Source organism: Ursus arctos, unplaced genomic scaffold, assembly GCF_023065955.2.
Source record: "Ursus arctos isolate Adak ecotype North America unplaced genomic scaffold, UrsArc2.0 scaffold_34, whole genome shotgun sequence".
NCBI classification, from domain to species: Eukaryota; Metazoa; Chordata; class Mammalia; order Carnivora; family Ursidae; genus Ursus; species Ursus arctos.
In genome coordinates this window covers 30,501,248-30,517,377 of record NW_026623030.1, presented here as the reverse complement: position 1 = coordinate 30,517,377, position 16,130 = coordinate 30,501,248, and the positions used below count along the sequence as shown (strand labels likewise).

The following is a 16,130-nucleotide window of genomic DNA, read 5'->3' as shown; positions in this document are numbered from 1 at the left end:
TGGAGCCGCGAATGGGGAGAAGGGCCCTCCGCGCAGAGGTGCTCCGCCAGGGCATGTGCAGCCCTCCTAGGACAGTGGCTGCCTGGCCAGGGAGCCTCTACAAGGGCAGACCCTAGGCCCCACTCCAGCACTTTCACTCAGATCCCGGAAGGTTCCAGAGCCCCAACCATCTGAACTCTAACACCCCCAGACCAGCAGCCCGAAGTCCGTCAGGTGCTCAGGCTCCCAGCCCAGAAGCCTCAGAGGCTGTCCTGGCCACCCCAGTGGGGCTGCCCTGCCCAGTTCCTCCACCTGTCCCTGCCCCCACCCCGCGTCCACTCACCCAACCACCCAAACGGCCACCTGGACGAGAGGCGGAGAAGCACCAGCCTGGGGGGCTCAGATCAGGTCATGATCTCGGGGTCATGGATCAGCCCTGCATCAGGCTCTAAGCTCAGCGGGGAGTCTGCTTGTCCCTCTTTGTCCCTCTGCCCCCCCCCCACGCTTGCTCACTCGACTAATAAAAATCTCTTGAAAAAATAAAATAAAAAAGAAACCCCGGCCCAATGCCAAATGTGGCCGAGTGCAGCTGCCCGGCCCTGGGGGTCAGGGGTGTGGCCGACGGGGGTGTCCAGGAGGTGGGCGTCCCAAATCTGCCAAAATGAGAACGTCTATACAGAACACACAATGCTAAATTTAAAAAAAATCAGAAACACCTACTTAAGCCTTTTATAATTTAACTTTAAAAAAATCAATGGCATTTCTCAATCTGTGTGAGGCCTCAGCCCATCCACACTGCTCCCTGGTGTCCCCGCACCAAGGATGGGGGGCACTGACGGCCTCTGGCACGTGAGTCTCCTGGTAGCAGGCTCCTCAGGAGACTCGAGACCATCCCCCGCAATGTGCGCGAGCCGCTCCCCCGTGCCAGGAAAGTCCTGGGCCCCAGGGGCGAGGCAAGTCCAGTAACGAGACCTCCTCGGTCCTTGCGAAGGCCGGCAGGGACAGTCTGCGGACTACTGCAGGGCAGCAGGGCCACAAAGATGAAGTGAGTGCCATGTGGGACGCACAAAATGTGGTTACACACAGGATGCTCAGCAGAGGTCTCTGCAAGCCTCATCAGCCAGGGGTCGGAAAGCCAGGGGCAAAGGAGGGGAAAGCTGTGGGAACAGCAGTGCAAAGGCCCCGGGGCAGGGACCGGCTTGGGACAGAGGCAGGGCAGTACAGCTGGGGGTGGGGCGCTAGTGTCCCTAATTCACACGACGCTGCACACAGAGGAGGTGCTCCTTCGCCACTTGGGCAAAGCCCCCACTAGGCACACCAGGGTCCTCGGCCACTGGAGCAGCTCCCTAGAGGCCAAACCGCCCAAATTATTGCCTGCTGTGACCCCAGGGCACTCCTGTGGGATGGGGGTGTGCCAGGAACTCAGGAGACCACAGGGCAACCGGGGTCTCCCCTCCCAGGCTCTCCACTCCCCCCGTGCCTCCACCAGACCCCCCAGCCACGTGAGCTGCCATCACACCCGTGACTCCTGTATCCGCAGACAAGCAGGTTTTTAAGAAGAAACGTGGGCTCGAGAACCAGGCTGGCCTGACAGAAACGGGGCCTCAAAAGAATAAACACCCCGGAATAAAATAAGCGATTGGCCCGTGGCTGCCGGTGCACACTCTGCTTGGGGACAGGATGGAAGGGTGAGGCGGCCTCCAGCGGTAACTCCCTCTGACGGGGCGCACACACGCCAAGACCCGGGGTCAGGGGACAAAGGGTCCTCCTCAGGACGTGGCCGGGAACCAGCGCTTGCTGTGCACCCCAAGACTAACCAGGACAGAGAACCCTCAACTGTCACTCCTGGGTCACGGAGTCCACTGCAGTGGAAAGGGGGGGGCGTGGGCCAGACCCCTCCTGGATATGAGGGGACTGGGAGAGTCTGGGACACCCAGGGAAGCTTGCAGAAGCCACCACCCATGCACCTGGAGCCCCCTGTGGCTGGAGGCCCCGTGGCAGGAGCCACTTCTGTAGCGCCCCTTCCCCCAGCACCCACCTTGGTCCTCCCCACCAGGGTTAGCAAAGTGAGAGGCCCCTGGACACCACCTTCCAGTGGAGGCCACGTGCACAGCAGGCAGGGGCGGGGGTAGTGATGTAAGTGGACACAGCGTGGCCAGCACTGTGGAAACAGCCGCCAGAGGAGCCAAGAGACAAGTTCAGCGCCTCCCCAGACCCCTGCCTAGCTGCCCACAGCCCACCCCAATTGCTCTCCTATAAAACCACTTATGGGGGTGGGGGGGAGGCCACAGGGTCAGCTGAGCGTGAAGTGCTGGGCACAGAGATCGTCCTGCCGGCCCAACAGACCCTGGGCAGGGATGAACTCCAGTGGCACTGACTCCTGGCCCTTCTTCTTCAGGTCTCGCTCAAAGACCTGCAAGGAACGGACAAACGGACACTCCCACACTGCGCAGTTCCTGCACCCCGGCCACCCGCCCTCAGCGTCCCTGCCTCACCTCAAACGCTGTGAGCTCCAGCAGTGGCGCGATGCTGACGTCAGGCACGGACAGAGCCTGGTTGATGACGCTGGCAGCCTGGGACACGTCAGGGTGGTAATGCCGCTGGAGGGCCTGTGGAGCACGCGCGACGTCACCACTCCCTCCCCGGGCAGCCAGGGCACCGGGACGGCGGCACACGCCCAGGTGAGCCGGGAGGTGGGGTGACATGCCCACCAGGCTCACCTGCAGCTCCCACAGGGAACTCTCCAGAGCTCGGCTCTTGGCAGGGTCCTCCTCGTCGGGATCATAGGGGTCGGCATCCAGCTCTACAAACGAGACCCAGGGCCTATTCTATGACCGGCCCCCGGCGTACTGGCTGCAGGCGGCAGGCCCCCAGAACTCCCAGTCGCACTCACCAGGGCCCAGAGGGCGGTGCACGAGGACGCGGCAGGCGGGGTGCCGGCGCAGCAAATTACAGATGAAAGGCAGGACCATGAGCAGGGCCTCTGGGGGCGCCGTCAGGGCCAGGCGGGACAAGCGCTTGGCAAAGGCAGCCACCAGGTAGGCGGGCAGATGGCTGGGTAGGATGGTGGGTGTGAGTGAGACCCCCTCGCCCAACACCCCAGTCCCCACTTGGGGTCTCAGCCCCGCCTCTGGCACTCACGAGGACGACAGGAAGAGATCGGCCAAGTGGAAAAACCGGGCCCGGTACTTGACGTGAAAGACAGACGGGTCCAGGAGGCCATAGAGCTTCCGGTAGAAATCTGGGTACTCGCTGCGGGGGGAGGAGGCGTGTAAGTGACATTCAGGCACGGGGATGGAAGCGGATAACGAAGGGATAGGTAGTGGCTTCCAGGGGCTCAGTCCCCTCCCCTGCCCTTCTCCAGCCCAACCCCCCCCAGGGACGGGCCAGCCGGCTCCCCAGCCTCGGGCAGACGCCTCCCGGACGAACACTCACAGGTTGTGCTGGTGAATCAGGATGAAAAGTCCGTTCAAGGCCAAGAGACTGATGGCTCCCCCTGCAGACACACGTGCGGCTGTGAAGCCCCAGCCCACCTCACCCCTCCAGCCCAGAGGTGAGTCCAACAAAGCTGGAGGCCACCAGCCACAGAGCCGCCCTCCTCAGTCCAGCCCAGGAGGGAAAGCAGGCTTTCCCGCCAGCCACACAGCTGCAGGAGCCCCGACCGCTGGCAGACACGGCCCCACACGCGGGAGCTCAGCACTCACCCATGTCGTAGGCGCGGGTCAGGAAGTCGATCATGAGGCTGGGCTGCGCCAGGTGGGGCAGGATGGAGTCGTGCATGATCACCAGCACCTTCTTGCAGAGGCTGAGCGGCAGCTGGCAGGGAGCAGCAGGTATGGGCACACCTGCCCCGCTCCAAGAGCCCCAGGAGCCATAGGGCCCAGACCAGGGGCGCCTGCTCCCCAGGGCGCCCACTCCCCGCCCACCCCGTCCCTACCTTGTGCTTGAGGAAGCCGAGCCACATCAGCTGGAAGGCCTTCCTGTGCTCCTGCAGCAGCACATGAGATGTGTCGGAGCTGCACGCAAGGTTCCCACCCCGCCACCTGCCCCCAGGAGGGACACCAGTTTCCCCTTGCCCTGTGGAAGGAGAAGCTCAAAACCCCAAACCCAACAACTCCCGACGAGACGACAGGAAACACCCAGCCTGGATCCTGGTGGTAGGGGAGCAGGTGAGCATCGTGTCCGTGACCGCCCACAGCAAGGGCCTGCTGCGAGCCTAGGAACCAGGTACCTGTGCACCTCCCCCACCCCGCTCCCGGTCCCTGTGAGGGACCCCCGTGGCTGCCCAAGCCAGGCAAGGGGTGGCTAGTCCTCTTCCTGTCCCACACATGCTGCCTCCGTACGAAAGGAGCCCCCCCTCCCAGGAAGGCCACCGACCCCTCTAGAGCGTCTCACCTTCAGATGAACGACTTTCCACGTGCGTGAGAGCTCTGCAAGGAAGGCAGGAGTCAGCGGGTGTGCGGGAGAGGAGGCAGCCCGCCGGCCCCGGACACTCACCCACGTGCTTCACGTAGAAGCTGGAGGTGCTGCACTCCTGGCGGGGGAGGCCTACAGCCGACAACAGCGTGAAAGCATTGTTCCAGAACGTGAGCGGCACCTGCAGAAGACCTGGCCTGAGCACGGGCATGGCCACCGCCCACCTGTCCCCAGGCCACAGGACCCAGCCAGCTCACCTCCGGGTACCTGTCAGCAACGCGACCCACGACACCCGTGGCTGCCTGCATCGTGTGGTAGCGGATGTCGTCATGTTCCAAGTACTCCTGGAACCGGGACAGAAGCAGCGAGCAGTCGTCCTCTGGAGAGAGAAGGCCTTCCACCACCGCCTGGGTGCCGGGCAGGGAGGTGGGCGTCAGTGCATCAGCCCCATGACCAAGGGACTGCCCTAGGAGACCAGTGAGCTGGCAGCCTCACCCCCTCCCACAGGGGAGGGCATGGCAAACGCACCGCATGCACTAGCCACCTGCGCCAGGGCTCATCCCAGCTCTGGCCGGGGGTTTCTGTTCCCCCCACTTGCCCCCGTGCACCCCACCTTGAAAAGCTGGCGAGGGAACAGGTAGTAGCCATCCCACTTAGGTTTCTCCAGGGGGTGAGCTCCTTCCAGCTGCACAAACTTCATGAGAGTGCTGACAGCCAGCTCCTGGGGACAGTGGGTAGCAGAGTGGCCAAGGCGCCCCTACCACAGGTCATGCCCGCTGCAGGCATGGCCACAGACCTCCCCCCAGCACGCAAACCCAAGTACGCTTGACACAGCTCCCCCACAAGTACCCGGACCTGAACAAAACTGGTCACCAGGCCGACGCAGGCAGCCTCAGCCCTGCCTCTGTGCATGTGGACAACCACAGCTGGGGGTGCATGGAATGCCGGAGGTCAGCGAGACTCACCTTGACCTCAAAGGAGGGGTGAGTCAGAAGCTCCTGCAGACGGTTGCAGCAGCTGCGGTAACGATGCCTCATCCACACCTTGTACTTGCGCGTGGCCCCCTGGGACCCTGCGGGTTGCAACAGGGTCAGCCCACACACGCCCACTACTCTCCACCCAGCCCTGTCAGGGAAATGGTGCAAACGGTCACTGCGCCCCCAGACCTGGGGTGGGACGAAAGAACCTCCTAACCCGAGGGCACAGTCCCTCCCCCTCGCTTTATCCCAAGACCTGAATGACCGAGGGGTGATGACACAGGACTGCAGCTTCATCAGATGCTGACCAGACAATCAGACAGCATCAGATCTCAGGAGCAGACGCCCTGGTAACCCCGTGGCAACCAGACCATAAGGGTGTCTCTGCCGAACCCCAGCCAGCCCCCAGCACCATCCCCCACCCACAGCTCTGTGAGCCTCCACTGACCCGCGGGCCCAGCGGTGCGGCTTGGGGGCCAAGTCTCCCCGGGCCTTCCCAGAGCCGAGGCCGGGAAGCGCAGGGCAGCCCAGCGCCCCCGGGGACGCTCACCTGCCATGACCGTGTCCTCCGAGGGCAGCTGGCCCACAAACAGCTCTCCCCGCTCCAGCAGGGCCCCGAAAAGGCGGCTGCACGCGCGCACCGCCTCCTGGGTCTCTTCGTGGTCCTCGGACTGCAGGGACAGGCTGGTCACGGGGACCCCCCCCCATGCCCACTGCTGCCCCACGCCCTGCCCCGACGTCACCCGCCCACCCGAGCCTCCGGTCCCGCGCTCCCCAAAACCCCCTCCCCAGCCTCCGACGCCGGCCTCAGACCGCCGCGCCCCCCCACCTGCAGCACCGCTAGGATGTCGAATACTGCGTTGGCCTCGCCCCGGCTCGCCAGCACCGCCTCCACCAGGCGGCCCAGGGCCCGGCGCACGCCCTCGGGACCGGGGTCCCGCTCCATGCCGCTGATGCCACCGCTCCACGCGACAGACACCCGGACACGCGCGCCGCCGCCAGGCCTCCGCGGACGTCACCGCCCCGCGCCGGAGCCTCCTGCACGCGGCCGCCACCGCCCGGCGCCGCTGTGACGTCACCTCTGCGCCCGGGTCTCCTGCCCGCGCCGCCGCTGCCGCCGCCGCCCGGCCCCCGACGACACCGCCCCGCGCCTCCACCATCATCACGGCGCGTCTCGCCGGGAGACGTGCGGCCGGCCGGCATGGCGCTCTTCCACGTCGCGCGGTACGCGGGCCCCGAGGCGGCCGGGGCAGAGGCCGAGGCGGACGGCCGGGCGCGCGCGCTGCTGGAGCGGCTGCAGTGCCGGGCCCGAGAGCGGCAGCAGCAAAAGCAGCCGGCACAGCAGGAGGCCGCGCGGGCGTCGGAGGCGGCGGGGCGGCGGCGGCGGCGGCCGCGCAGAGCGCGGAGGCGCGAGGGCGGCGGGGCGGCGGGGAGCCCGCACGAGCCGAAGGGGAAGCGGCGGAAAGTGGACGACGAGGACACAGGTGGGGCCGGGCAGGGACGCGGGCGCGGCCGTGGGATCCGGGTCCGCGGGGGGGCTGACGCGCCGCCCCGGCCCGTTTCTGCCGCGCAGGGAGCAGCGAGGAGGCGCCGGGAGAGAGCGGCGCGGACGCCGAGGGCGCGGGGCCGCCGGAAGACCCAGGGGAACGGCCCCCCGGAGAGGCGTCGGGGCCTCCAGCCCGCGCCCTCCTGCTCGGGGGCTTTGGAAGAAACAGGGCGCCAAAGGTGAGCGGCCCGGGGTGGGAAGGGAAGCCTTCGACGACTTTGCTTCAGCCGGGAACTGGCTGTGGGTGGGTGTTCGCAGTCCTGCCGGTGCTCGTGGGGTAGCTCGGAGGGCCGCGCCTGTGGGGCTTCCTAAGTATTCAGTAAGTGAACGTCTGCGGACTTCGGTTGTGTGGCTTGTAATTTTCCTTTTGGGAGTTCGAGTCCTGTGTAAGCTCAGCTTTTTTGTTTTCAGTTGTAAAAAAGATTTTGTGAGTGTGGTAAGTGGGTTTGTTGTTGTCACAGTGGGTCTGAAACTAATTTCACTTACTTGGCGTGTGTGTTTAAGGAGTTTCTCTTCCGTGCTCACCCACTCGGGAAAGAAGATGCGGTTTTCAGCGGGCTTTTGAGTTAGTCTTTTTCTTATTTTGGTGGAGGTGTTCAGTAAGTAAGTACCAAACTGGAAGGCTCTGGGATGACCGTGATTGCCAGGAAGGAGGTGGTGGACTTGCCAGGGTGTGTTGGGGCACCTTCGTGTCTGTGCCCGTGTGGAGGTCCACCTTGAGTTGGGATCAGCGCAGGTAAGATGGACGGGGAAGTGAGCATCAAGCAGAAGGCGGGGCTGGCGCAAAGGCCCTGAGGCAGCAGTGAGCTTCCGCGTGTGAGAACAGAGGTTTGTATGGCTAGGGCTCAGCCAGTGATAGGAAATGAGGTTGGGGACAGGTGAGTGCCAGGTCCTGGAGGGCTCTGCAGGCGCACCTCCGGTGTGGATGTTACCTTAGGTGTGAGAGGAAGCCCCCTGGGGGATTTTGCACTTTCCGGTTTGTGTTTCTTAATTCCTTTAAAGGCTGTGTGGAAGGTGGGGGACAGGGGAGAAGCTGGGAAATGAGTTAGGCTTGTTGGCATACCTTGCTCTGGCCTCTTCAGCTTGAGTACCTAAGTTCTTGGTTTCTGCGGGTGTTGCTTCCCTAGCCCCACAGACCCTGAAGTATTCGCTTGGTTTCTTTCTCTTTACGGTAGGTCCAGCCTTTCCTACCGTCGTGGTTGGCTGAGCCAAGCTGTGTTGGAAAGAGTGTCACCGAAGACTTGGTGCCTATCGAGGACATCCCTGAAGTCCACCCAGACATGCAGAAAAAACTGCGGGCTCATGGCATCTCGTCCTACTTCCCAGGTGCTTGGGGGGCGGGGGGCACGGCTTCGAGAGCATCTGCACCAAGAGCCACACAAGGCCGCAGTGCAGCAGCTGTGAACACGGGCCCCTAGGCACATCCGGCATCATGTGCTGTCTGGGTTTTTGACATTCTTGGGCGCCTGGGCCTGGCGCTCCTAGAGGCTCTGGTGCCGTCCTTGAGCGAGAACAGCCCAGTCTAGAAGTCAGAGATGAGGGGTGAGGCTACTTTTGGCTTCGGTGCCTCTGCGGATTCCGGGTATTTGTGTTCAGACGTGACCTGTGTCTCCTCCTTTGTCCAGTCCAGGCAGCAGTGATTCCTGCCCTCCTGGAGAGCACAGCCAACGGGTTTCTGGTGGCCCGAGGTGGCTACCGGCCCAGGGACCTTTGTGTTTCTGCCCCGACGGGCAGTGGGAAGACCTTGGCCTTCGTCATTCCTGTGGTACAGGTGAGCGTAAGCACCCCCGCCCTCCAAGTGGGCCCCACAGGCGGGGAGCCGGCTCTGCTGACTCAGGTGACTGTCGTGCCATCCAGGCCCTGCTCTGTCGAGCTGTTTGCCAGGTCCGTGCTTTGGTCGTGCTGCCCACCAAGGAGCTGGCCCAGCAGGTACGGGTGCCCCACGCCTCCAGGTCGAACCTAGCACCTGTGTCACTGCGGTGCTTGCTACCCGGTTGGTGATGGCCGCTTTTTCTCCAGGTGAGCAAAGTGTTCAACAGCTACACAGACGCCACGCCTCTGCGCGTCGCCTTGGTCACCGGGCAGAAGTCACTGGTCAAGGAGCAGGAGAGTCTTGTCCAGAAGACGTAGGTCCTGTGGGGCTGGGGCTCCTCAGGGAATAGGAAGCGGCTATCTGGACCCACTCTGCAGGCTCCCAGTGGTGTTGGGGGGTCGGCATGGGGCCCTTTGCTGAGTCATTCTGCTCCTCAGAGCAGACGGCTTCCGCTGCTTGGCTGACGTAGTGGTGGCCACCCCTGGCCGCCTGGTGGACCACATTGACCAGACCCCAGGATTCAGCCTCCAGCACCTCCGCTTCCTGGTACGTTGCACATCTGGAGGAAGGCTGGGGTTTGGAGCCAATGCTGATCTTGGCCACCAGACACCAGGACTCCTGCTGCCCCTAGGTCATCGACGAGGCCGACCGCATGATAGACAGCATGCACCAGTCCTGGCTGCCCCGGGTGGTGGAGGCGGTCTTCCGGAGTGATGGTGCCAAGGACCACCCCTTGGCTCTGCTCCAGAGGAGGCAGCCCCAGGCCACCACTGCTGCCAGGTACCTGACGCTGAGCCCTGCCCCGTACTTGGTGCGGCTGCCCCAGCACGGCCCCCTGTCATGCTTTCCCTCTGTCTCTGAGACCCCCTCTGCCCCATTCTGGTCCGGTTTGTTCTGGGGCGGTCAGTCTCCAGGAGGGTGGCCAGGCCAAGACTGCTGTCCCACCACCCACTCCCCTTTTCAGTATCTCTTGTCCTCAGATGCCACTGCAGAAACTGCTCTTCTCGGCCACCCTGACGCAGAACCCTGAGAAGCTGCAGCAGCTGGGCCTCTACCAGCCCCGGCTCTTCTCCACAAGGCTGGCGCGCAGAGGCCCCAGAGATGCGGACGAGGATGAGGACGGGGACTCAGGCGGGAAGTACGCCTTCCCCGCAGGGCTCTCGGTGAGTGGGGCGCGCAGGGGCGGGGAGGGGGGCACTCAGGCACTTGGGGCCTGGCCAACCCTGTGCTGTCCCCACAGCACCATTACGTGCCCTGCAGCCTCCGCACTAAGCCACTGGCCGTCCTGCACCTGATCCTGGAGAAGAATTTCTCGAGGGTCCTCTGCTTTACCAACTCCCGCGAGAACTCCCACAGGTGAGGCCCGAGTGAGCAGAGCGGGAGCAGAGGGGAGGCAGCCTCCCTCCCCTGCCTACCCTGCTGCCTCTGGCTTTTCCCACCCAGGCTCTTCCTGCTAGTCCAGGCTTTCGGAGGTGTGACCGCGGCAGAGTTCTCCTCCCGCTGCGGGCCCAGCCAGAGGAAGGTGGTCTTGAAGCAGTTTGAGCAGGGCAAGATTCAGCTGTGAGTACCTGGAAAGAGAGGAGTGGAATGCTCATGCCGGGTACCAGCCTGGGCCCTCTGAAGGGTGCTTTCTGTGGGAAACTCACTTCCTGAGTGCGGCGGCCTCCCTAGCAGGGCCAGGAGGGGGGTGTGGGGGGCTCCCGGCCTCGGGCAGGGCCCACAGCCCCTCACGTTCCCCAGCCTCATCAGCACAGACGCCACAGCTCGAGGCATTGACGTGCAGGGCGTGCAGCGGGTCATCAACTACGACGCCCCCCAGTACCTGCGGACCTACGTGCACCGGTGAGGCTGTCCCGTGCTTTTGGAGGGAGGATCCCTGGAGGGAAACCCCCATCCCACCAGACCCCTGGGGGCCACCGTTCTGGAGGTAGTTGGGCTTGGTTTCAGGGTCGGGAGAACCGCCCGCGCTGGAAAAACTGGACAGGCCTTCACGCTGCTCCTCAAAGTGCAGGTTTGTGTGCTGGAGGCTGGGGGGCTGGGGCCTCTGCTGGCAGCACTGCTCGCGGAACATGGGCCCCCTTCCTGCTCGTCTCCCTGCAGGAGAGGAAGTTTCTCCGCATGCTGGCTGAAGCCGGGGTGCCAGAGATGGCGCGGCACGACATCCCCAACGAGATCCTGCAGCCGCTGCTCCCGCAGTACGAGGAGGCCTTGTCCCAGCTGGAGCGAGCCGTCAAGGTGAGGGGCTGAGGCGCTCTCGCGACACACGTCTCGTGTCTGGGAAGACCGGACAACGTGTGCGGGACGGGGACACGCAGCCCTGGGAGGGGGGCCAGGGCCAGAACTGTACTTTCTGAGCGAGTGCTGGGTGCTGCTGCTGCTTGGGAGTTGGGGGGGCCCCTTGCGGGGGCGGGGCAGGTGGCGCTACGTGAGTCTCTGCCTCTCCCGTCCGCAGGAAGAGCGAAGACAGAAGGCACCCTGACAGGCTCAGAGGACAGGCAGGCTGAGCCCTCTGCAGAACAGACCCTTCCACCCCGTGCCTCCTGCTGGGCTTAGCCACCTCCTTTCCGGAAAAGTCCTGAGCAGTGGCTGCTGGATATGTGAGCAAAAGATAGATTTCTTGGATTTCAGAGGGAGCAGCCGGCGGAAAGGGCCTTCGTCCTGCGGTGCACTGCCTCCGCGTGCCAGGCCCCAGACGTGGTCGCTGCAGCAGGCCTGGCCCCGGGCAAGTCTGGGCCCCGGGTGAGACCGTCAGGGGCAGCCGCTGACAGAGGTGGGGATTTCAGGAAACGGACGGGGCGGCGTCTGGGGTTGAGCCTCGGCCCATTATGGGATGGATGCTGGGCGTCCTCAGGACGTCTGCTGCCCGCCAGCCCGCACGTCCGTGAGCCATTCCCGCTGCCTCCGCAGCCTCCGCACGGCGTCGGCACAGACCAGACTGCGCGGCTGGGGGGCTCCACACGGGGACGAAGGCACTGTCACCAGGCGCCGGGACGTGGGTTGTGAATGTAACAGAAAATAGGCTTCAGGAGCACTGACCGGCCCTTTACGTGAAGATTTTGTTCTCAAAATCATATGCTGATATTAAAACAAACTTTAAAAAACCGGCATTGAGCTGGGTATCTTGTCTGTCCTGAAAGTACACCCTTCGCTACCTCAGGATAACGTCTGGGAACACGGCTCTGTGCCGCGGGGTTGCTCACGGGGCTGCGGGAGGGGCACGGGAAACGTCGAGCTAAACGGGTACAGACTTCTAGACGGAAACCAACCTGCACAGGAAAGCAGCTCACGTCTCGGTACGTGGGGGCCGCATACGGCCCACCTGGCCCCAGCCGCCCACCACCTGCTTCCCGCCCCCCTCGCTGGGGCCTTGCTGACCGCTGGAGCCTGGCCGGACTTGCCGTCCGTCGGGGCGGTAGTCTGGGGCGGTAGTCCAGGCCCGCTGCCGGGGCATCACCGCCAGACGCCCGAACTGCCTACGCAAGGGACGCAGTCGTGCTTCCTGCACAATCCCGTCTCTCGGATGCGGGCTTCGTCCCGGGCTTCCTCATGGACGTCCCCCGGACTCCTCTGGGAAACCGAGGCCGGGCTGACTCCAGAGGGCCGGTCTCCCACGGGCACTATTTCCCTTTCCTCACACAGCGAGGTGTGTGCTCGCTACTGGTTTTTTGTGTTACTTGTCGCGTTCGTTCACGTATGACTGCTGGTGGAATCGGTGTTTGGGAAGGGAAACACGGATACGACACGCTCCGGGCTCAAACACGCAGATACCAAACACGGATGCTCGCGCGTGGACAGCTTGTATGCCTGTGCCCACGTCAGGAACTCCCAACAGAGGTTTCCGGTCAGAAGCTAATCTTCAACTGTTTCATTGTTTCCGGTCTTTCTCTCTGGCTTCCTGAGTCTGTTTTCTTTGTCACAATTGTACCTACGTCTTCTCTTATTCTGCGGGGCAATAACAGTCCCGCTCGGGACGAGGCCTTCTTGTGCCTGAACGTCATCAGTACACTCCTGTCTTCTTTCCTCCTTTGTTCTGTATTTTAACATTTCAGGAATGTATAAAAATTCTACCTGTAGTTTTTTAAATTTAAGTTCAATTAATTAACATATAGTGTATCACTAGTTTCAGAGGTAGAGGTCAGTGATTCATCAGTTGCATGTAACACCCAGTGCTCGTTCCATCGCACACCCTCCCCAATGTCCATCCCCCAGCCACCCCATTCCCTCCCCCCAGCAGCCCTCAGTGTGTTTCCCGAGACGAAGAGTCTCTTATGGTTTGTCTCTCTCCCTGGTTTCATCTTGCTTCCTTTTTCCCTCTCTTCCCCTATGACCCTCTGCCTCGTTTCTCAGATTCCACACATCGGTGAGATTGTATGAGAATTGTCTTTCTCTGGTTGACTTACTTCGCTCAGCATCATACCCTCTAGTTCCATCCACATCGTTGTAAAGGGCAAGTTTCTTTTTGATGGCTGAGTAATATTCTGTTGTATCTCTACCACATCTTTATCCGTTCATCTGTCGATGGACGTCTGGGCTCTTTCCACAGTTTGGCTGTTGTGCACGTTGCTGCTGTAAACACTGGGTGCAGGTGCCCCTTCAGATCACTACACTTATTCATTGTTTTAAGTAACCTACTCGCCAGATGACAGAGTCACGTTACTTCCTCCTTAAACAGGCCAGCAGTCATAGCAGTATTCACGGGTAACGGACACAAACACATTTGCGCTTTCTCAGCCGAGGACCAAAGGGACAAGCTCCCTGGTTCCCACAGGGTGTTCTCGGGCGTCACCCGTTCCAGCATCTTCCCCAAGGCCTGATGGGGGAAATATGCCATCTTGACACGTCCACGTTTCTCAGTCACCTGCTTTTCAACACTGGGTTTGGATCTCTAAGCGGTTGTATTGTCTAAAGACACCATGAGGTTCGTTGTCATTAACCTGGGACCTGTTATGTTTCAGGTGACACGATAATGAGATTTGCGTCTCCGAGGGTGGATCCCTAGGTCCGTCGTGGCATCCCGCGGGCTCGCGGACACTGAGTGTTCTCAGCCGTCACTCGCTGTGGACTTGAACACGGTGCCCACGTAACTGCCACTTCTCCCTGCGTCCACGCTCACTCAGTGGCCTGGATGAACCAGCGTTCTCCCACAGACGGGCGTCTCCCAGACCAGAGAACAGCCAACCAGTGTCTACAGGAGATGTCCCTCGGTCTTCATGAGGCCACGTCTTGCCATCAAGTGTTCCTGCAGGAAATGGGGTAAATGCACCTATGACAGCGGAAGTTTGGTGCACACAGACGTTGCATGCGGGTTTCTCAGATGTGTGGACACTGACCCAGCGGACCCCGGTGCCAGTGAGCGAGGCAGAAACAGGGAGGAAGACCTGTCCTCCCCTCCTCTTTCAGCTACGGCCAGGCATTTAGTGATGGGGGGACGGTGGATCGATACCAGCGGACTTTGGGGAAATCAGTGCGCAGCGTGAGCGACCTGCCGACCGTGGCAGCATGAAGTCTCCTCGAGACCGGGACAGTGATGCACTCGGTGCAGCCAAGTCACAAGTGTGTGGTGGGGGTCCTGGTTCTCCTTGTGGCTGCGTCCAGCAGGAAGCCCAAAGAGGGCCTGGAGACCCGTGGCGCGAGTGAGAGCACCGCGGTCCGCCGCTCCGTGAGCATGTTGTGAGGGCACATGGGCCGGGCAGCCACTGCTGGCTGTGTCTCCCCGTCCACGTGGCCCTCCCGCGAGCCCACACTTCCCCGTCCCAGGAGCCTGTTGTGAAAGGCTAACAATCTGCAGGGGTTTGCATTTGTGGGGGCTGCTCGTGACCCCGCTGCTGGGCCCTGCACCGTCCCCCAGGGAGGCTCCGCTCCTGCCGAGGTCGGAGGGGCTTCCCCACCCTTCAGAGCAGGGGTCCGTTTCCGCCCCGAGCACACGCTGTCCGTCTGCGTCGTGAGCAAATAACCTGCGAGAAACACGTCAAACCGAACGTGAGAGTAAAAACCTCCGCAAGCGCCCATCCCTCCGAAGCCTGCAAACCCGCACGCGCTCGAAGCACAAGGTCGAGTGTGTCATCTTCTGGGACGTCCTTGGTCACCGTGATGTCACTGCTGACGCCACGGAAGCAAACGCAGCCCCGTGTTACACACTCCTTCCCGCGCTCGCTCTCCTCTCTCTCGTCCGCGAAGGTCACGCATCCCGGGCAGCAGTCCTCACGGGGCTCGAATACACGCTCATCCTTGTTTTTAAGACCCTCTGGAAGGTTTGCCCATTTTGCGTGGACGCTGTGGTCCGGGAAACGTGTGACCGTTCTCAGGAGACGCTCGGGCGCTCTGCACAAGGACCTCCTCTGAGCGCCCGCAGTACTGACCCTGCACAGACACGGGACTCGAAAACCGAGTCTGCGCACACGCGTCCGGAGCAGGTCTCCAGAAACACGGCCATCTTCCTGTCGGCCGCACGGTCCCCACAGCACACGCCCAGGGAAGCAGAAACATCGTAAGTGCTGGAATAGATTCTACAGTGAGTCTTTCAATAACTTTCTGGGCTTAACCAAATCTGTTACTCATCTCAAGGGTGTTTTTATTTCATTTACTTACTTGTACCGTCCTTAACCACAAATATATTAAAAAATTTCCTTCTGTTGGGGCGCCTGGGTAGCGCAGTCGTTAAGCGTCTGCCTTCGGCTCAGGGCGTGATCCTGGCGTTCTGGGATCGAGCCCCACATCAGGCTCCTCCGCTGAGGAGGAGCCTGCTCTCCCTCTCCCACTCCCCCTGCTTGTGTTCCCTCTCTCGCTGGCTGTCTCTCTCTGTCAAATAAATAAAATCTTAAAAAAAAAAAAATTTCCTTCTGTTAAACATTTTCTCAAATTTGTTTCTTCGATTAAATTTTAAAACCCTTCAATAAAGCAGATCAAATCTTGCGACGACGAATACCGCTACTGAAGTCTGTGGGATGGAACACATCCCGCCTCCAGCCCTGGGCCACGTTTCCGCAGAGCAACGTACAACGAGTTCCAGCACAGCCTCAGAGCCCAGACCAGCCCTTGGCTTCAAACCCGCCTCGCGCCTGAGTCCTCACTCTCGACGCTTTGCCCGGCAGGCTCTCCCAGGAAGCCCGAAACCAGCCTCTTCGTAGTTCCACGCGGCAGCCGCGTCTACCTTCCTTAACCGCCAAAACGTCATTTAGCGAGTCATCACCGGGTACACCGCTGAAGGATCAGCTAAGACTTAAAGACTAAAGGCTAGTTACTCGCCCAACTTCCTTCCACACGGGTCTCCTCCGCGTTGGGATAACCTTCGGACACATTTGTAGCGTCTGCTTAAGTTTACGAATTCTTAGGGCAGGTGCAAGCCAAGTTTGGGATAAATAATGATGATGAAAGGTTCTTGAGAAACACCAAAAATCCA

The 16,130-nt window shown here is 61.7% G+C and overlaps 2 protein-coding genes across 2 annotated transcripts; one reads left to right on the top strand and one right to left on the bottom strand.

The window, feature by feature from the left end:
- Positions 1 to 694: 694 nt before the first annotated feature.
- On the bottom strand, positions 695 to 6,426 carry NOC4L (nucleolar complex associated 4 homolog). Its single transcript, XM_026514641.4, has 15 exons — positions 6,202 to 6,426; positions 5,923 to 6,043; positions 5,361 to 5,467; positions 5,009 to 5,116; positions 4,653 to 4,802; positions 4,477 to 4,576; positions 4,375 to 4,409; positions 3,917 to 3,967; positions 3,684 to 3,795; positions 3,415 to 3,475; positions 3,121 to 3,231; positions 2,873 to 3,033; positions 2,700 to 2,782; positions 2,475 to 2,588; positions 695 to 2,392 (listed from the first exon to the last, which is right to left on the bottom strand). Exons 1-15 carry the CDS (start codon positions 6,316 to 6,318, stop codon positions 2,273 to 2,275), a joined length of 1,551 nt encoding a protein of 516 aa, XP_026370426.2. The 5' UTR covers positions 6,319 to 6,426; the 3' UTR covers positions 695 to 2,272.
- A 47-nt stretch (positions 6,427 to 6,473) lies between these two features.
- On the top strand, positions 6,474 to 11,867 carry DDX51 (DEAD-box helicase 51). Its single transcript, XM_026514642.4, is given in 15 exon segments — positions 6,474 to 6,936; positions 6,939 to 7,097; positions 8,094 to 8,244; positions 8,544 to 8,689; positions 8,776 to 8,847; positions 8,938 to 9,044; positions 9,169 to 9,277; positions 9,363 to 9,511; positions 9,696 to 9,894; positions 9,972 to 10,087; positions 10,175 to 10,291; positions 10,472 to 10,573; positions 10,679 to 10,742; positions 10,832 to 10,966; positions 11,184 to 11,867. Coding segments are annotated over 15 exon segments (2,016 nt in total). The 5' UTR covers positions 6,474 to 6,573; the 3' UTR covers positions 11,211 to 11,867.
- Positions 11,868 to 16,130: the final 4,263 nt, after the last annotated feature.

Bases quoted from the DNA above. Each gene is read 5' to 3' on its own strand.
- NOC4L (XM_026514641.4), bottom strand. From the start codon at position 6,318: ATGGAGCGGGACCCCGGTCCCGAGGGCGTGCGCCGGGCCCTGGGCCGC. The intron at 3,034-3,120 runs GTGAGTGCCAGA...CATCCTACCCAG, and splicing joins GATCTCTTCCTGTCGTCCTC to CCATCTGCCCGCCTACCTGG. The intron at 2,393-2,474 runs GTGAGGCAGGGA...CGTTCCTTGCAG, and splicing joins TGGAGCTCACAGCGTTTGAG to GTCTTTGAGCGAGACCTGAA.